The 19,529-nt window shown below is 42.4% G+C and overlaps 3 protein-coding genes and 2 non-coding genes across 6 annotated transcripts; 2 read left to right on the top strand and 3 right to left on the bottom strand.

Moving 5' to 3' along the window:
- Positions 1 to 303: 303 nt before the first annotated feature.
- trnaw-cca (transfer RNA tryptophan (anticodon CCA)) lies at positions 304 to 375 on the bottom strand. The gene has a single exon. It is a non-coding gene; the product is annotated as a tRNA-Trp (tRNA).
- Positions 376 to 563: 188 nt separating this feature from the next.
- On the top strand, positions 564 to 635 carry trnae-cuc (transfer RNA glutamic acid (anticodon CUC)). The gene has a single exon. It is a non-coding gene; the product is annotated as a tRNA-Glu (tRNA).
- Positions 636 to 1,144: 509 nt separating this feature from the next.
- st6gal1 (ST6 beta-galactosamide alpha-2,6-sialyltranferase 1) lies at positions 1,145 to 10,330 on the top strand. The gene is made up of 9 exons (XM_067257672.1): positions 1,145 to 1,336; positions 1,481 to 1,583; positions 5,086 to 5,292; positions 5,418 to 5,783; positions 5,921 to 6,185; positions 6,341 to 6,438; positions 6,801 to 6,902; positions 7,035 to 7,209; positions 7,456 to 10,330. The coding sequence occupies exons 2-9, from the start codon at positions 1,572 to 1,574 to the stop codon at positions 7,728 to 7,730; spliced, it is 1,500 nt and encodes a 499-aa protein (XP_067113773.1). The 5' UTR covers positions 1,145 to 1,336; positions 1,481 to 1,571; the 3' UTR covers positions 7,731 to 10,330.
- A 731-nt stretch (positions 10,331 to 11,061) lies between these two features.
- On the bottom strand, positions 11,062 to 15,432 carry LOC136963146 (heterogeneous nuclear ribonucleoprotein A/B-like). 2 transcript variants are annotated; one of them, XM_067257173.1, is made up of 9 exons: positions 15,356 to 15,432; positions 14,400 to 14,794; positions 14,053 to 14,221; positions 13,763 to 13,921; positions 13,349 to 13,480; positions 12,967 to 13,057; positions 12,582 to 12,746; positions 12,403 to 12,488; positions 11,062 to 11,775 (listed from the first exon to the last, which is right to left on the bottom strand). In XM_067257173.1, exons 2-8 carry the CDS (start codon positions 14,783 to 14,785, stop codon positions 12,418 to 12,420), a joined length of 1,173 nt encoding a protein of 390 aa, XP_067113274.1. In that variant the 5' UTR covers positions 14,786 to 14,794; positions 15,356 to 15,432; the 3' UTR covers positions 11,062 to 11,775; positions 12,403 to 12,417. The 2 variants fall into 2 exon arrangements, with proteins under 2 accessions (XP_067113274.1, XP_067113275.1); XM_067257174.1 differs by lacking the exon at positions 12,403 to 12,488.
- Positions 15,433 to 16,514: 1,082 nt separating this feature from the next.
- btg4 (B-cell translocation gene 4) lies at positions 16,515 to 18,220 on the bottom strand. The gene is made up of 4 exons (XM_067257175.1): positions 17,808 to 18,220; positions 17,539 to 17,676; positions 17,025 to 17,292; positions 16,515 to 16,936 (listed from the first exon to the last, which is right to left on the bottom strand). Exons 1-4 carry the CDS (start codon positions 17,978 to 17,980, stop codon positions 16,712 to 16,714), a joined length of 804 nt encoding a protein of 267 aa, XP_067113276.1. The 5' UTR covers positions 17,981 to 18,220; the 3' UTR covers positions 16,515 to 16,711.
- Between the last annotated feature and the right edge of the window lie 1,309 nt (positions 18,221 to 19,529).

The raw sequence follows: 19,529 nt of genomic DNA, 5'->3' as shown, positions 1-19,529 counted from the left end.
GAAACATTGCCCAAGGCACCATGAAAAGCACTGAAAATATGCTTTTATAATATGCCATGAGAAAGGTTTATAGGCCAACTGTTCTCTATAGCCTATTTTACACTTTATTAAAATACAGTAACCACAAAGGCATTTCTTCAATTGTATTTATTGACTTATTTGCCATATTTTTATTGATGACAGCTATCATGTTTCATACTTATTGTAGTGTTCAACCGACGCCAAAGAAACGTTCACCAAAATTATTTTCTATGACCTGCTTGAGGTAGGTAAAATTCCAGTTTCAAATATAACGAAAAATCTTGACCCCGACGTGATTTGAACACGCAACCTTCTGATCTGGAGTCAGACGCGCTACCGTTGCGCCACGAGGTCTGTTAAACAATACTTACATTGAAGTTGTTTTTGTATTTCATATATCTGTGATTTCGGTTTAAGGCAAATTTAATATAAAATGTATGTAGGTCTACTCTTAGAATTTTTTTTAACATCAAATTGGTGTCTTGACTCGGCCATGTCAGGCGATCATTTATATTCTTAGGTCTACCGTAAAGACTCATGTGTCCCTGGTGGTCTAGTGGTTAGGATTCGGCGCTCTCACCGCCGCGGCCCGGGTTCGATTCCCGGTCAGGGAACATTCGTTTTGTGAACATATTTATTTCATCTGGATGATTTTCCATAGCCTTGTAGTGCTCAAAGTGCAAAACCATGACCCGGTTACTTAAAATAATCCAAAAGACCATGTATAATTTGTTGGCGCTCTGAGCACAAATAGACTAGTGAACTGTCTGGGGTGAACCGTCCCTTTAAGACCCTGCCTTAATAACCCACCATAGATAGCGATAAAACAGTGCATAACCGACCCGCAACGTGTAAGCGTTTATAGTACGCTAAACAGTAGATATTTTTGTGATAACTGACTGCAAGAATATGGCACAACATAAGTTTTAATGCGCCTGAAGGCAAGGTCCTGTTTGAGGGTACAGTCTACATAGTTTCTTCAACCCATGAAGTGTTGCGTTGTTTAATTTCTTTTTATCTGCGGAAATTATTATATTTTACGGTTTTACACTGCGCAGCTGCAGCAGACCCTTCGGCGGCGCAGATGCAAGTAGGGGTCTGGCGTTTGCCGCAGAATCGAAACCACAGTGGTTGGTTCTATGAGATCACAGCTCGCTCGTCCGCCCAACAAAAACCGACATTCAAGGGGATTGTGAAAGGGAATGATATAGGGAAATGGAGGGATAATAGTGGTTGTGTAACATGGACGTTGTTGCCTCTATGCATAGAGTGGTGTCAGCCTAAAGGCTCCCCGAGGAGCGCAGCATTTCGTCAGGTTAGTTGCACACAGGGTGCTTTGTGTAAGTGTGTCTGTGAGTGCCATATATTTATTCATTTATTGTGTGTTATTCAATCAGTCTGTCCGCATGTCTCGGCTTTGCGACGGTCGTTAACGTAAACACTGCGCGTCCATCCATAGGCCGCTCACTGACCCAAGGAAAGATCATGGGAGTGCAGATGGAGACAAGTATCTAAGCAACAACACCTGAAACACAGAGCTGCCGCGGGAGATGGGGTACAAGGTAAGACTATCACACTAGAGGGTCCATAGACATGGGCAAAGATAGCCTACATCAAAATGTATCTTGTTACAATATAGCCTACAAAATATCCCACAAACAAATGTATCAAAATATAAACTAAATACTGGTGCCAGAAAATGTATAGGAATATGCATTAGGCTAAGTAACATATGGGGCATTCAATGATTTAAATTATGCATTTAAAAAATGGCAGAACATTCAAATGAGTTAGACTACTGTAGTGAGAGGTACTGTACAGTAACCCTACAGTAATGAGGAACAAGAAGTAGAATGCTACTACTATAGCTATGTATGCAAAGCTGTGAAAAACGAAACCACTAACTAAGTTGAATATGAGATGGTCTGACATCTCTTGATAAGGTTATCATCATGAACATAAAGTGTGTACATAATGTAGTCTACACTTGTCTAAACTCACGATCTCCCTCTTGATCCCCACATAGATAGCTCTACCCAACTGACAAGCTAACTTGCTAACTGCTAGCTAAGCTTGCTTGCTTCACTTGCTAGACAGCTTGCTAGCTTCACTTGTTAGCATGTAATGTTATCCACCATCCATGCACGTGTGATGTGTGATTATTTTTCTTATAATTAATCAAATTGGACTTTTGAGCCAACAAAGATACTGTTCACTACATCCTACAAACATCCCACTCATCAGAATCAGAATGGGATTTATTCGCCATGAAAGTTTGCACAGACAAGGAATTTGCTTTGGCAGGAAGGTGCATACAATAAACATATACCTAAAATGTAAATATGTGGACTCTCTATACTAAGGGTACATAAACTAGCAGTACTAAGTGGGATTAGAATAGAGTTAAATATACAATAAAATAAAAGATTTATAAAAAATAAAAAAAATACAATAAAATAAAACATTTCCGGGAGGTAGCCCCCCCCCCCCCCCATCCTATCTCCCCTTACACAGCTTCCTGTTTGTATGGTTTGAGGAGATTTAAACAGGAGATTAAAATGTACACACACACAATCATAAGCTGCTGTCATCAAGGTGGGTGTGTGTGTGGGTGTGTGTTCGGAGAGTGAAGGGGATTGACTGGTGTGACAGTTTAAGAAGATAGTCTGTACTCTCTTCCCATCTGTCTCACTAACTTGTTATCATCCCACCACATTTCACTTCCGAACTGCAGTTCCTCTAGTTTATAAGTCACCGATGTGCCTTTGTGCAGTTTTGTGCTATAGTGTGTAAATTCACAAGGCAGATCCTTCTGGCTAAGGTTGTGTCATCATGCCATTTAACCCTAAAAGATTCGGAAAAAACTAAATCGGTGTCCTTGTTTCCCAATCACTCTACTGGCCAAAGTCTTATTTCCACCTCAATCTCATTCCACATTCTTCTTTCTTATTATCTGGAATTGCCACTTTAGGGGGGGATACAGAATAGTTATGTGTGAAACTTCTAGGGAAAGAGAGAAAGAAAGATATTAGTATACAGCTGCTCAGATCACTCAGAACAGAGCATCCAGCGTTTTTCTTCCAATTCCAGTTCTAGTACTCTTGCTGGCTCAGTTTCACTAATGGACAAATAATCCCCTTTACAGTGCATCCTGGGTGTGAGAAAAGCTGAGGCGAGTAGTTGTAAGCTATGCCTGTGGTTCTGGGCAAGGGCATTGACTTGCCACAGCAAATAAATAATGTAGCATGAACATATTGATTTGAAAGGTTCCCTGCAGCTCTATGCAGCTACATACCAACCACTGTGTTTATGCGACAAGTTTTAATCCAAATGTGGGCAAACACTTGTTCTCAAATGCAGTCATGCACGTAAAAGCACATCAAATCAATACATTTGGACCTACTCCCATTTTGCATTTCCCTTTGGGTTATTTGTAAAATTGTCAAGCACCACAAACCCAAACAGACACCGTCAGTATCCAAGCTGGGTATTTCATGTGCCAGCCTCATATGCTATTGAGGTTGTGTGGGTGTGGGTGTGTGTGTGCTTGTCTTTCATTAACTGCCCCCAAGCTATGCCCCAGTAACCAACATCCGTTTTCCACAGTTATCACTCTAACACTTTAATGAAAGAATAACTTTGTACTCGAAGAGGCTCAAAACAGCTAATGAAACTCAAAACATCAGTTCTCTTTAGAATTGTCTGATCATTGTCTTTAGACACTGGGAAAAAACACTCTGATGAAGTAAATTAAAATAATGCTAACACTCCCCCTGGATTGAATGTAGTTCCAGTTATTTAATGCAGAGACTATTTTTATCTTCTCTACTAAAAACATTAATTTGAGGCTGTGGTCTAAATGTTATAAATCCATGGATTGGCAATATATCTGCCTAATCTTGAAGCTAACCTCCCTGTTCTCTTTGGTGTTTGCCAGATTATATCGATTTTTGGGATTTGTGAAGTTTTGTCTCCTTCCTCTGGGAAAGTGTTCCTATTTAAAGACCAGATCACACCTCCCATCTCTCTGTCCTGTCCTGACTTCTGTCTTAGTTACTGTAGTAGTACTAGTACTAATACTGTTGTCCTCCATAGGTCAGTCCAAATCAACCTCTCAATTTCAGGCTCGCCTTTCAGTGTATCTATCCCATTGTTACAGTAAATCAGTGTCCTCCTTCCTCTCCTTCTATCGCACCACCCTCCCTTTCTGAGCCCAGTTGGCCCAGGGCAGTGCAAGTGTGTTTCTCATCCCCATCTCTCGCTCTCTTTCTTGAGTCCTTTCTTCTTTTGCTGATAGCATGCCGTATGTGTCTTTGTTGGGGTCCTTGTTGATTGTTGATTTCAAAAGGTTTTGAATGTATTATTATTTTGGATCTTAAATTTAGACTCAGTTTTCACTGTAGTTCTATTGTTCCAGCTGTGATTGGTACTTGATAGCATGCCACGTAAATTAGTAGAATCTGAACTATCAGATCTAATCCTCTTATGGCTGTATGCCATTTCCTCCATTCCATATCTCTCAATCCAACGTACATCCTTCTCTTAAATACTCATGTTTGTTCCGGGAGTACAACAGTACTTAGGAATGGTTCGCTTGACCCGATGTTAGTTTCCTCAAGGATCACAATGACTCTTGCTCAGAGACTTGTTGCTCTTGTGGTTAGTGGTAACTGATTAAAAAAATTTGTACTCGCTGTGATTTATCGTTTTTATTATTGTTGCTTGTTTTTCTTTCCACAGGTACACTTGCACTTATAGCAGTTCATGTTTAATTGTAACTTGTTTAACTACATGCTCTTATGGTTCTTCCCTTTGGCACTTACTTTGGTTGTTCACAATGTGTGCTTCATGTTTTGGCAACTCGCGATGTTTTGTGGCTATCTGGTTGTTATGATCAGTGACCTATGCACTTTGTAAAGCTCTCTCTTGGAAGTCGCTTTGGATAAAAGCGTCTGCTAAATGAATAAATGTAAATGTAAATCTTTGTCCTGATCCCTCTCGCTCTTACTAAACCTTTCTCTCCATCCTCCCATTCCATTCCCTCCCCCCTTCCTTCTGTTCCAGATCCCAGGGGCAGCGATGGACCGGGTCAGCCTGCTGTGGCGTATGCGCCGGCGGGCACGCAGAGGGGCGCTATGCATGGGCTTCTTCTGCGTCTCCATGGCATTGCTCTACGCCCTCTGTGCTGAGAACAGCGTTCCCGTCACAGACGCAATCTTCGGCGTGCGGGCACGCACCCGTGCCCAACCTCGTGCACACTCTGTCATCAAGGTTCGCCCCCTACATGTCTTAACAGTTGTCACTGTCAGCAGTGACAACTGTTTCAGAAGCCATTTGTGTGTCTGAAATTCATAATACCCAACAATAGACAATAAGTACTGTTGTCTGTCTGACAGGTGCTGCGAGGCGGGGCCAAGCCAATGTACATTGACCCTCAGAAGCTTCCAGGCGTCGTCCCTGGCAACCCCCACCGTCCAATCCCTGTGCTTTCATCACCAAACCACACCCAGGAGGTTAAGGAAATACATTCCAAGCGGAAACAGAAAGAGCGGGAGCCCACAGGATTTCTCGCTTGGCTTTTGCCCCGCCCCTTCAGGCGTGCCATGGAAACCCTGTTTGGTGGGCGTCGTAGGGGGGAGCTGAGCGGCGCAGGAGATGCTGCGTTCTTCGGGCCCAACGGAGCTCTGGGGGAGGTGTGGGACGATGAGATGTCAAGCAGCATGTTAGGACACAGGCTGAGAAAGGTGGTGCAGAACTATCAGGTGAGACACCGCATGGTGAATACAGCATTAAAACTGTATTCTTGTCATCTTCACCATTGTTACAGTTTCCCCTCCTTGAAACTTAGGAACATTGTTCTTCTCATCCCCATGTCACCCTTCCCTGCCTTTTTGTGTAGGCGATGAACAAGTATGGGGTGGAGGTCTCTGGACCCGGGGGTGTGGTCAGCCGCCCCAAGGTGAGCGGTCCTGAGCTGCTCTGCGAGTTGAAGGAGAAGGTGGAAGTCGCCACTCTGACCCCTGATCTTCAGCCCTTCTCTTCGCTGACCTGGGCATCCCAGCTGCCCCCTAAACCTCTCACCTCTGACCTGGGCCCCTTTAAGACCTGCGCCGTGGTGTCATCTGCTGGATCGCTACGCTACTCAGGACTGGGGAAGGAGATAGGTGGGAACCAAAGAAACACTAACCCAGATATACACCTTTTGAATAATAAGCACATCTCAAAGCAGCTGACCAAAAAGAAAGATAAGTAAAAAAGAAAAAAATACTATTAACGTTATGTCTGAGATGGAATTTCTCTCCTTGTTTCCGATCTGCAGACTCTCATGACGCCGTCCTCAGGTTCAACGCGGCACCCACTGTGGGCTATGAGAAAGACGTTGGCTCCGTGACCACTATCCGCCTCATCAACTCACAGGTAACATGACACTTAACAATCGAATTGTCGCAGACTGTCAAAAACATTCTCACGCTTTCTCAAAGCCTCCATGTTTCTATACAAACACCACTTGTATTTGATTTTTTTTTTACTTGCTGTGTTGTGCTAAATGAGAGGCACAAAGTGCCCATTCAGCAGTGCTCTCCAGACTGAACTTTGCCTCCAGCAAAAGCCATTTGTACCATCTACATTGAGGTTAATAATTAATATTTGATAAGGTTGTCCATCATTTTCATTAAGTTCTCCTTTTTCCCCATGGACATTTGATCAAATAAAAGTGTTTACCATGAAAGTATGTCACATGAGCAGGATCATCTGTGGTAACCTGTGGTGGATCCTAGGTGATGGCTTCAGAAGACCACCGTTTCCTGTCCAGTTCTCTGTACAGCACTGGTGTTCTGGTGGCCTGGGATCCCGCTCCTTTCTCTGCTAATCTCAGCAAGGTAAGAGACAGCAACATTGGACACAGCATCATCCATCTCACGCTAACACGCAGTCGAAACATATACACGCATACAAAATGACCTGGAATTGAATGTGACAAGCGGAAGACTCTGGATCTCTCTCTGCCTCAGTGGTACAACAAGACAGACTACCCCATCTTTGATCAGTACCAACACTACAGGAGGCTCCACCCACTCCAGCCTTTCTACATCCTGCATCCCCGCTTTGAGTGGCAGCTCTGGCAACGAATCCAGGATAACATGGCAGAACCCATACAGAAAAATCCACCCTCTTCTGGCCTTCTAGGTAAAGGAATAATGCCTTCTAGATTACTTTTGATATTATTGATCTTAGTTCATCCTGATTCATTTGATTTTCAAATTGTGTCTTACTCTACATAGGCCCTGATCCATGGGAGTATTCAGTTTAACTGACAACCAAGTATTAGTTTAGTGTTAGTAATGAATTTGTTTCCTTAACCATGACTCTTATTAGTGCATGAGTACATTAGTTTTTTTTACTTTCTCCTCTGTCCTGCCTTCCTCCCCTCAGGCACAGTTCTGATGATGTCATTGTGTGATGTCGTGCATGTGTACGAGTTCCTGCCGTCCCGGAGGAAGACTGAGCTATGTCATTACTACCAGCGTTTCTACGACGCTGCCTGCACGCTGGGGGCCTACCACCCCCTGCTCTACGAGAAGAACCTCGTCAAGAGGATGAACCAGGGGCTCGACCGGGACATTTACACCCACGGCCGGGTCACATTACCAGGCTTCAGAAGCCTCAATTGTACCCAGAGAGCTGGAAGTCATAAGGCATTGACTTAAATAGGCAGCTACCTCACATCCCAACACAAAGACACATACTTTCACAAAGAGACACACAAATATCCACCAAGAACTGCATGTGGATTTAACATCCTATCTTCAAACACTGTTAAAGATACACATACCTCCTTGGCACAAGCATGCCACACTGAAAGGCGTGATAAAAAAAATCTACCTAAAAATGAACCTTTTATGTTTTCAAAACGTACACGGCTTTCTTGTGTACGTTTTGAAACACACAAAGGACACACATGCACACACCTGTTTGGTCGTTGGGCAGGCTTCTATCCATGTACATACTGTAAACATGTATATGGTCACAACACAGTGAGGTGCTGCTGTGGGCTGTCTCTCTCTCTCACCCAGCCCCTGGGTCTGAGGCGGGACAGAGACCAGGGACAGCTACACGAATGTCTCTGCATGCCTGACTTGACGCGCACGCACGCACATGCCCTCTCTGCTCAATGCCAAGGGGAAATAAAAGAGAAGACAAGATGAACTTTGATATCCTTGGAGAAAAAGGCACCTTTGGTCTACAATGAGATAATCATTACAGTCTGGCTGTTTGGTTCCAGTACAGTAAATAAATAAAAGTACAAATAGACTAGAATAACATTTGCTGTATAGTATAGACCACTTATTAGCGGCCTCCTTTCCCTGGTCGGACACCCTGAGTACGGACAATTGGGGAGATTGCGCCTGTGTGGTGCTCTAAACACTTTATCCCCTCACTTAACCATATATCAATATTTGAATGCAGACAGGGGACTTCAGATGGGTATTTGGTTATTTATACAACCATGGACAATCAATTGATAGATGATATACATCCACAGTATAATACTCGTACTCAACAATAACCAGTTACCAATAACCAATTACTGCAGGCAGCTGAGCTGGAGTTTTCCTTGAAGCAGCGCATCAAGCGCCTCCTAGTGGACAAGAAAAGGACGCGCCTGGATATGGGGGAATTGTATTTTTTTGACGGCCAGTTTAGTTATATAAAGGGATTAGGGTTTCTATCTATCCTGCAATCTTAATTTGTGTTCGTATTTTGGTGGCTATCTTTATTATTTAATCCCTTAGGAGGATGGATTTGTATTTATTGATGTCATTACATTTTTTAGAGAATGTCAAACAGATTGTCTCTAAACTTATTGTTGCACTCTTATCGTTAGCCTCTTCCCCTGCTGGTTGTGGGTCATTTATTTGGTAAAACTGGTTTTATTTGTGGTGAGTTTAAACTTGTTTGGAGAGCAGACCTACAGAAAAAGAACCAAGTTTGTTTTCAAGGCCACTATTTCGTCACACTCATGTTACTTTCTTGGTTTAAGATATTTTAACAGCTAGTATGAGGTAAAAGTGGACTTTTAGAACAAACCTCAATGAACTGCTTTGATCACGTATCTCTCCTTTGTTTTATTTTTCAAAAATGTGTCTTTTCAATCTGCATTTATGCTTTAAAAAAAGCATGGCTGGATAGTGTTGCATGATTTAACTACTGTATACCTACTCAGTATCTTAATACCAACCCTATACCATACTTACCATACTAATTTTATGGAAGATTAAACAGTTGTTTTTTATGCTAGTGATTAGTATCACCAACCAGTCAAAACAAGCAGCTGCCTGCAACCCTGTAAGATTACATGTTAAACTAGTTGGTGTTTTTTCCATGCGCAGTACAGAAACAAGTCAGCAATGAAACGTTATGTGCTTTAAAAAAGCAGTTGTAAAAAATGTGGTATAATTTTATAAAAGTAACTGGTATTATTTTGTTGGTCAAATATTGGTATAGCCTGTCTGTTGCCATTGTGGTTCTTTTCAATCTGGTATACAGTTAATCTGTGGTAAATGCAACAGCTGGAGACTGAAGCCGGAACATGACCGCAAGCTCTACAAGGCTTTAAACCTGAGACAGATACAGCATCCGTTTCAATTAACCTACAGAGAATGTAGTGACTGAGAAGGGAAATCTAATCAAATTGCACTTTTATCAATTTTGGCAGTTATCAGGACACACCTGTACTCTCTTTGATTGAAATAACACGTTATGTCCCTACATCTACTGTGCCAAAACATTCCATCTCAGGAAATGATTGTCTCCTCAACAAAGCATGTGTTTTTCATTTTCAGTTAAGCATGATCTTATATGATCATGGCTCCATCTACAACACTGCCCTGGCACACAAGGCCACATTATCTAAAAATGGCCTACAGTTAGTAAGTATCATTCCTTAATATAGACATACCTAAAAGGAACACAGTGCTTTGAAATTTGCTGGAAAGCATTACTAGGAGGAGGGTATTTTGATGACCAATTTAGTTTTGTGACAGGACATCTAGCAAAGGGAAAGAATGTCATTTTCTTGCATTTGGGTACTTTATCACTGCCTATCTGTCACACATCAACCCATCCTGATACACACAGAGTAATCTCTCACAAAGCTTAAATGCTGATGAATATTGATGGTTGCAATAATATATCCTGTATACATGTTTTTCCTAGGTCTCCTCTTCCGTAATATTGTCACAAATGTCAATACCGTGTTAATGGAATGTTCAAGTCATGTTTTCATTAAAGGGAGCTATACTCAAGAGATTGTATCAGTTTGTTTCCCATCAATCATAAGAAAGACACGTGTCACTGCATCACCCAGGCCCTGAGAGGCAGGGGGTGCTGAAACACATGCACAGTCAACTAATAAGAGATAGAATCTGTTAAGTGTGTGCATTGGAGGATAACCTTGGGAGCCCTTTACCCATCCCATCTTACGATTGAGCAATTGTCCTGGGTCCTCAGGAGATAACTTCAACCAACCATTCTAACATTCTTGGAGGGCCAGGATTCGATCAGCTGGAGAGCTTAGATGATTGCAACCTCCCACCTCATACTTTGAAAAGTTATTCATGAGTATATTGGATGATTTTCTTGGTAGAAACTGCTACACGTTTCCTATTGTGGTTAAGAATGCATATCTCTGTTACTTTAGCACACATGAAGTAAAAAGACTTGGTAAAGACTAATGATGTAATATAGAAACCAATGCTGCATCTCTAGACTATTAACATCCTGCACTAAAAAGCTGTAGACCAGTGATAACCTTTTACTACACCCCCCCTTCTTAGAGATCTTCTGCTGTTCAGCCCTGAAATATCAAATGTAAAAAAGATATATCTTTACCATGTCCTGCCGCCGAAAGTTCACAAGGGACTTAATCTAACAATGGACAATGAGAAAGTATCAGCGCTTCAAATCATACAATCCATAGAAAGCCATTGAGATTAACAAATATCTATTACAGTAAGCATTAGAGATTGACACGTTAGCTATTAACCAAAATGTTTATTTCTAGCAAGTCGCCAAAGACACTGAATACGGAGTTTCCAGGGGAGAACTGGAACTCCCATCTGTAATATAGCAGACATTAAACTTAAAATGTAATTTCTATCAATGGCACTTTAACAGAAATTAAAATAAGCAAAAGTAGGAGATAAATGGTTGTTCTTGTCTACAAGCCAAGACGCAGACAGTCCTTAAACAATCTTAAATGAAATCACACAATCCCTTTACATCATACCCCCATCTCCATAGCCCTGCCCCCCCCCCCCCCCCCATCCTCCAAACTGTAGTTGCAAAGTCTCGCTGCAGATCTGTCATCAGGATCATCTAGAAAGACTGGGACCAAATTACTCAAAATTGTTTTATTTCAAAAGCTCAGTCGGCTTCAGATTCTCATGTAAATCCAGTAGACATGTAAAATACAACCATTACAATACATTAGATTCAAAAAAGGTACCAAAAAGTACAGTAAAAATTACACTTCCATTCCTGGAAATGTGGACCGGAAAAAAAAACAAAAACAAAAAAACAAAAAGGGAAAAAGGACTCAAATAAAAACGTGGAAAAGTGACATTGCTTCCCCAGTTCCTCGGATGGTCTGTACAAATGGTCTGTTGTCACAAAGTCGAGTGTCAAGTCCTGCATCATCATACTTGTCTTAGTTGCCGTTCATCACAGTCTCTCACCTCAGTTACTTGAGCCCTGGAGAGGTTGGAGAGAAAAAGAACACAAAAAAAAGACATGTTGTAGCACACAATCATATCCACACAATCCCACCACCAACACCCAACACGAAGCACACAGCTAGGAGGAGATCAAGCATGCAAGAAGAGGAAAAGGGCGCTGGTTGGATTAGGAAGCCAATACTGCTGGTTAGATTGATATGTAGATAGAGCATAGCATTATAGGAGTAAAGGGCAGATATTTGTTGAAGTCGCTGTGCAGCCTCAAAGCAGATAGTCTCCCATCTCCCACTGTAGAAAAACCCACTGGTTTGAACATGGTCCACCGCAACAGCAACCCTTAGTGATCTGTAGTGTAGTGGTTAGGGTGCATCTATGATGCCTAGTTCGTGCTAATCATAAATCAATAGGATTTGGAAATTGTGTATAAAAAACTCCAACACAGCACTATGGAACTAACGGTAATAAAACAAATTGGTCCGAATTGAGTCGGGTAATTTGGTTCAAATCCACCACAATGGGCTTCCCCTCCCTCAGCCAGAATGGAGGCTACATCTTGGCATGGATCGAGTTAGCATCACTGCCACAGGTTTCTAAACAGCTACAAAAAGGCACCACAGTGTTACAAGGCACTAGAAACGCATACCTGCACTACATGTGATCAGTATGGCTTGTAGCTACTCTGGTGGCCTCCACGTCTTGGAGTTTTCCCATAGCTTGTATTTCCCTGGTCTGCGGGAAGAGAGAGAGGACTGAGTGCTTCTGTGCAGAGACAAGTCAAACAGTCAGCCAGCCCGCCAGCCAGCCATGTCTGTTTATACTCACTGTAGTCGTATCCACCCCCGTAGCCATAGTAACCGGAAGAGTAGTAGTCGTTGCCGTAGCCGCCGTAGTTTCCATAGCCCTGCTGGCTACCGTAGCCGTAACCTTGGTTACCGTAGCCCTGGTTCCAGTAGTTACTGTAGCCTTGGTTCCAATTCTGAGTCTGACCTGGAGGAGGGCAACATGCAGGTTAGTAATGAAGACGCACCAGTCTTTTTTTAAATACCCGCAAGTCTTACAGTACAGATACATGTTGTGGACCGTGCCACCAGAAAAGGTTCTAAAGTTTTTTTATTTAAAAAAAAAGCCCTCGATTGCATTAATATTAGATTGAGAGCACACACTTAAAACAGCCTGAGTAATGGGGTCCTCTAGCAGCGCAACTCACCCCCACGACCGCGCCCACCCCTGCCGCCGCCCCGGCCTCCATACTGCTGCTGCTGGTACACCTCCTTAGGCTGGGCGATCTTCAGCTCACACTGGGAAGGAAATGCGAGTGGTGAGGGTATAAAACATGAAATCATCATATGAACTCAATACATCGTCTTAAATGTTGTGTCCGTGATTGTCATTAGCGTATATTTCAGGCATGATAGAATGAGGAAAGCACAGGGTGGCATGCCTTTCTTTCAGCGACTCCTTTAGTCATCCACTAACTCCCTCAGTACTCCAACTTCCATATTTATCTTTAAATCCTGTCACTTCACAGACTTAGACTTTGATTGGGGCTCTGGACATGGCAGACGCCCTTGTTTCAAATATCGTGTTACCTTGCTGCCCTCGACGGTGTGGAACTTCTTCTCCAGGCATTTCTTGACAGAGGTCTCGTCTTTGTAGGTGATGAAGATGAAACCCCTCCTCTTTTTGAACTTGGGGTCAACAGGAAGTTCTATGGTTTCGATCTAGTTGCAGAGATGGATACATGCATTAGAACACTGACGAGCCCCCTTGTGGTTAAGATGTCCTACACATCAAATAAGTCTACTATTAACTAAGCTTTCAGTTAACTTGCAAAGCAGGGATGGTAACGGGCATTAGACATGGGTGGCATTCGAGTGCCGTCTGACATATTTGGGACATCCTCTAATTCTACACAGAATGATGCTAAAATCTATAATCTGAATGTGTCTTCAGTAGATTTCAAGTCAGGGGCCCTAAGACATAGAAAAGGGAAGATGCCAAACCTCTCCGAAGGCGCCGAAGTATTCTCTGATGGTATCCTCTGAGGCCTCTGGGTTCAGACCTCCTACGAAGATCTTCTTAGCAGGCTCCTTCTTCATGGCCATGGCCTTCTTTGGGTCTATCTGTCGACCATCTAGTCTATGTTCTTTCTGTTCAAGCACCTGACAGGGACAATGACAAAACTAAGTTAGCATCACAATCAAAGTATTATGGACAATATCTAAGCACACTGAAACCCTAAGAACCATACATACATGCCGAGTTATTAAGCGGGATGCACACACACACACACCTTATCTACACTTGCAGCTTCTTTGAAGAGGATGAAGCCAAATCCTCGTGACCGGCCCGTGTTCGAGTCCATCTTGATCGTGCAGTCTGCCACCTCCCCAAACTTAGAGAAGTAGTCTTTCAGGTCTTTTTTACTAGTGTCCCAGCTCAGCCCACCAACAAACATTTTCCTGCAGATAGAAACAGACAGATTAGCTATAGACAACATTAAACTAATTATTAATATGCATTTCAAATTGCACTAGTTGGCATTTGTAATGTTTGGTGGTTATGTCCTGTAAAAACTATCCGTTATTATCTAGACAAATCTGTTAAATCATTATATAGAGAGAATGTCTTAAGACTTACCCAGCGTCGTCCTCGCCTTTGCTTGCATTTATCTGTCCCCCCTCGCCCGCTCCATTTTGTGAGTCTCCCTCTCCCTCGCCTTCTCCTTCTCCTTCGCCTTCTCCCTCGCCTTCTCCTTCGCCGTCTCCCTCGCCTTCTCCTTCTGCCTCGCCTTCTCCCTCGCCCTCCTCCTCTGCCTCGGCCTCCACAGTGGCGGCTTCCTCTTCTTCCTCCTCATCTTCCTCTGCTGCTAATGCTACTTCATCTCCCTCTGCCGTGCAGCTCTCGTCTGCCTCTGCCTCCGGTTCCTCTGTCTCGGGCTCTGGTTGCTCCGTTCCGTTCAGGTCCTCCTCGCCTTCGTTACCATTTTCGGAGGTCTCCATGAACTGATGCTCAGCGTCAGCCATGTTGATCGCCTAAAGAAAATATAAACAAATCGACTCGAGTTTACATCACTGCATCAAAAGATTTCTCAACAAACGTTGTCTTACGTTTTCAAATTTGAAGTCGACCGCGCATTCTGCGCAGTCAATTCATTATGCAGGTCCGCAACCCCAGCTAACTCGAGCTAGCTAGTCAATTCAGCTAGCCAGTTAGCAGTTAGCTAGCCGGCTAGAGACGTTAAATGCAACGGGTTGTAATCTATATTAAATAATAAATTGTTGGTAAACTAGCAGAGTACAAAACAATCCATAAAACCAGTCGATTGATTACATGTTAAGTAAAAAATTGAGCATTGTTCAACCACCCATACCATTTAGCTATCCGGCTATTCGCTATAGCTATTGTAGCCGTCTATTCGTATTTGCGGCCTGCCTTGAAAAAGCGCCTTACTAGCAAATTGGCTAAACACCGGCTATTTCAGCTGAATAACGATAAATAGCTGGATAAAGTAGTGCCATAACAAATAATCGTGTAGCAAGCAATACTTAACAGATTTGTGTTCAAAGAAATAGAGTTACAAAATAGGAGCTTACTGTAAAAATTAATGTTACGGAGGCTGCTTATCAAGATGGATACTCTCCGATTCCGCTGCTAACTCGTGGCAATTTTTATACCACCGGAAGTTCTCTGGTCGATAGGACCCTTCTAACAACAAAGTCCGTGATACGATATTGAGAGTTGGCATAGTGTTAAAGCTATTACCCCATTGGTTAGTGGAACAGTATACGCTGCTATTGCCCTCCCCCTTTCCACTCATTTGAAACACTGTAGCAACAGTTAAAACCATTTCGAGGACAAAGTAATTAAAGAAACAAATGTAAAGGTTGGAGCATTTCCGTAAAACGATCCAGAGCATGATCATAAAACAGCCTACCAAATATTTTCTAAACTTAATTCAGCAAAAACTTATTGGAGCAATTTTTTTAAGCATATATATATATATATATATATATATATATATATATATATATATATATAACCAGCTTTTACACTAATACCCAACCCAATTTATAATCGTGTCCTAATTTACACTTGTGTCTTGACAGTTTCCTCCAGCATACTGTGTTCAATTCAGAGAGTGTAGGAAGAGCAGCTTCTGGAGGGCAGCAGGCCTTTGAGTAGTGCTGTTGGAATTATCACTGTGGTAACATTGCCTGATTGATACTATGACAAGTCTAGGCACGACCCAAAGCAAGGCACAAGTCTCTGTGCATAGTCTCCTTGGAAACCAATGTTGTAGAACTGAGGTGGACCATCAACACAGCAATCAGAACTTCTGAGGCAGTGATAACAGCAGGATGCTGAAATATTCAATCCAGACTTCAGATACGTTTTACAGAAGCCAGACACCCCATCAGACTCAGCAGGTAGGTCCCTTGCCATTGTCTGCTTTGCCAGCTAAAACTATAGTGATGAAGAGAAGATGGTTACGTTTTGTCCATTCCTGTTCAGGCCTTTTCAACTACAATGCTCTCCAGCGTACTTTCAGTTGATGTGTGTGGATGGGATCAATCATGCTGGGGTTGATGTGTAGGCAGTGTAGTTAGCTGATTGTTTAAAAAGTTCACCAATCACTAACCGTATTGCCAGCACATCGACTCATAAACTTCAATCGTGAGACAATGAAGCACCCTCCCAAACTAGCTACATAACGTATGAAGACCAATTTCTTAAAAACAATTGATCCTTTTTATTCAGACAATTTTTTACACTTAGAAATAGCAATTGTAGTTAAGACAACATAAAATGTTTTTTTTTATTAAAATACTTGTCAATTAAAAATGCTTTATCAGCATAATTTTGATAATTTTATAAATAATGTAAACTTGAACCTTCTAGTTCTCTATAGTTCCATTCCTGGGCCTTGGTTCCCCAGCAGTTCCAGTTCCCTAGGACCTGGACTTGCTGACCCAATGGTACTTGTCAACCCGTGGCCCAGTAAAGCAGAAAGATGGCCGGTAGGGTTTGTAGCCTTTCTGGGGAGGGAACTGTGAGCTGTGCTGGGAGAACGGGGTCCCTGGAGGGGCATGAGATGGGTGGCCCTCCCCAGAGAAAGGCTTCCTTTTGGGGTACCCTGCCCAGAGCAGTGGGCCAGCTGGAGCAAATTCACTGATCTGAAGGAAAGCAACATATGGAATCTGAGGATCTTGCTTGACATACAAAATAAAAAATTTCAATAAACTATATGTGAAGCATGTGCACCTGGTAGACACTGTTGGGATTGCTCACTGTTGGAATCGTTTTGGGCTCTAGGTTGGGGGTTGGGCCTGGAGCAGGACATGAAGTTGATAGGCTGCTGCAACTGCTACTCATGCTGATGTCCCCACCCTCCTCATCAGACAAGACCCCTGATTGGACATCCAAGGCAGCACGCTCCACAGCATTTTGAATCCGACGAGAAAATTCCCCACCACCACGATGGAAGTCCTCCAGCTGAATCACACAGAAGGGTGCACAGCGCTCCCCATACCTGCACAGTGAAAGCATCAGACCAACACAAAAACCCTCTACCACTTGTTCCAGTAGTATATGGACCAAGCCTATTCAGAATATTGTTAATATGAACAGAGTTAGTAAGGTCACTTTGGAAATTATGCCAATACACATTTACTCTGCTAAACATCATGAACCAGGTTTCAAACAGATTTTCATCAGCTCTAAATGATTCCATCAGTTCTTAAATGCTCTAGACAAGAATTCCATACAAGTGTCTTACCTGCAGGAGACTTCTCCTGGGTCCACCCAGACAGTAAGTTCCTTTGGCAACCCCAGATCTTCATACAGAATGGCACCTTTTATACATGCCCTCTCCAACACTGGGTCCCTCAACTGGAAACTATTCATACGCAAACACCTGCACACAGATGCATAGAACCATTAGACAATCAGGACATACCCCCACTGGATGTGCACATGCATACACTGACATTTAGACCTGATCTTGGTCTCTGGGTGGCACTTAACCTGGTGTGTGTGTGTACTGACCTGTATGCCTGGCCTTTGCTGGGAGTGTGTGGGTACCAATGGTTCTTGTAGCTCTCAAACAGAGCAGAGGTCAGAGCAGCAGCAAAGCGGTCTCTGCCCTCGTTATCCAGGCAGCCATGTCTCTTGGCCAGTCGTGCTACAAAGAACACAGCTGCAGCTATTTCGTCCTTCATAACTACTAGCAGCACACTGTTCCACAAACAGACTCACCAAAAGAAATCTAATTTCACAGGATAAAATTAATTCAGCAGAATTTAGTAAACAATTGTCTACACTAATAAAACCCAACTAATCAATCTAGTAAACTAATTTGTTCTTTAACTCCCAAGGGATGGCTTGATCAATCGCTATGCCTCCAGCCTTAAAAATGGTAGATGAAAAAGGTTACAACCTCATCTCAAGTTAGCTAGGGACTAGGGTGATAAAGTAAAACACACCATGTCAGTGCCACACAAGCCTTATCATAGGCACTAAAAAGTCACACACCTGCAGCCGGTTGCTGTAATTAATCAGGTGTGTGAGATTACAAGTGGGTAGGGAAATAGAGGGAGAGGTGGTATCCAGGGTGATCCCATATCATTATTGATGTATTCCATAAAGTGTCACATTATTTGCTAGCCATAACTTCTAGGACTCCTTGCTCACAGCCAATGTACTTTTGTAAAGTACAACAGAAATTGTTGTTTGCTTGTGAGAACAGCAGGGGGCAACAGAGAGACGTTTTCCACCAAGTTGTTGACGCAGAGCTAACTCTAAGGTTACACTATCCACTCAGGACTTTTTTGATCATGGTTCAGGTCAGGCCAGTCGACGTTCTGACTGCTGCACAAGTGCCATGTCATCTTATTTTTTTGCTTGTTAGTCATGCCACAATTCTCACATGGCTTTTTCCTGGCCTCAAATTCTCTTCTCCACTCCACTCTTAATCACATGCATCTTTTCCAAAGGTAACTTCTGAAAGTTGTAATTTACTCTGGCATTCCGATTAGCAAAAAGGCTGCCGTCTGAGCAGAGACAATGGAAGGTAGAAGTTCACTACTGAAAAGCAATTCCCTTTTGTTGTTTCCCCCCCCTTAGCGCCAATCATCATTATTCTCCATGTTGATCACATTGGCACCATGTACTTGAATAATAGCAGCATTATAGTGTTACATAACTGTACTTTTCATGTATTAATATTCTAAACAGACAGGCCATTACACAAACTTCATGACATCATTACATGTATGAATGAGTTTCATCAAATAATTGAAAACTGGAATTCACTGTGAAGCACTTAGCCTACGGAGTGAGGGCTATCTGTACAGAAAATTCATGTGCTGATTTTCTACAGCCCCTGAAATCCTGAAACAGTAACGTGACACTGTATAAATGTGTAAATGTTAGACCTATTGTATGTATGTATGTATGTATGTATGTATGTATGTATGTATGTATGTATGTATGTATGTATGTATGTATGTATGTATGTATGTATGTATGTATGTAAGTATGGATGGATGTATGGATGTATGGATGTATGTAGAAGTGACATAGATGGATCAGATAGACACCTTGGACTGTGCAGGCAGACTGATCCCTAACTATCCAGCTGAGATAAAATTGATTTCACACTGTGTTTCTCATACATTTACGGATAAATGTATGCTTTATAAAATTACTAATAAGTGTTAAATACAATACTAGACTACACTATACCATTTCAATTTAAGGAAGTATGTC

The sequence above is a fragment of the Osmerus mordax genome, chromosome 19 (assembly GCF_038355195.1).
Source record: "Osmerus mordax isolate fOsmMor3 chromosome 19, fOsmMor3.pri, whole genome shotgun sequence".
In the NCBI taxonomy this organism is placed as follows: Eukaryota; Metazoa; Chordata; class Actinopteri; order Osmeriformes; family Osmeridae; genus Osmerus; species Osmerus mordax.
The sequence above is the reverse complement of the archived record's forward strand: the minus strand, read 5'-3'. Positions and strand labels throughout refer to the sequence as shown.

Coding starts and splice junctions, on each gene's coding strand:
- st6gal1 (XM_067257672.1), top strand. Junction 5,293..5,417: donor GTGCACACTCTGTCATCAAG/GTTCGCCCCCTA, acceptor TCTGTCTGACAG/GTGCTGCGAGGCGGGGCCAA. Junction 5,784..5,920: donor AGGTGGTGCAGAACTATCAG/GTGAGACACCGC, acceptor CTTTTTGTGTAG/GCGATGAACAAGTATGGGGT.
- LOC136963146 (XM_067257173.1), bottom strand. CDS start 14,785: ATGGCTGACGCTGAGCATCAGTTCATGGAGACCTCCGAAAATGGTAAC. Junction 13,922..14,052: donor AAGCTGCAAGTGTAGATAAG/GTGTGTGTGTGT, acceptor TGTCCCTGTCAG/GTGCTTGAACAGAAAGAACA. Junction 12,747..12,966: donor GGGTGGGCGCGGTCGTGGGG/GTGAGTTGCGCT, acceptor GCCCTCCTCCAG/GTCAGACTCAGAATTGGAAC.
- btg4 (XM_067257175.1), bottom strand. CDS start 17,980: ATGAAGGACGAAATAGCTGCAGCTGTGTTCTTTGTAGCACGACTGGCC. Junction 17,293..17,538: donor CCAGGAGAAGTCTCCTGCAG/GTAAGACACTTG, acceptor TTCACTGTGCAG/GTATGGGGAGCGCTGTGCAC. Junction 16,937..17,024: donor ATCCCAACAGTGTCTACCAG/GTGCACATGCTT, acceptor GCTTTCCTTCAG/ATCAGTGAATTTGCTCCAGC.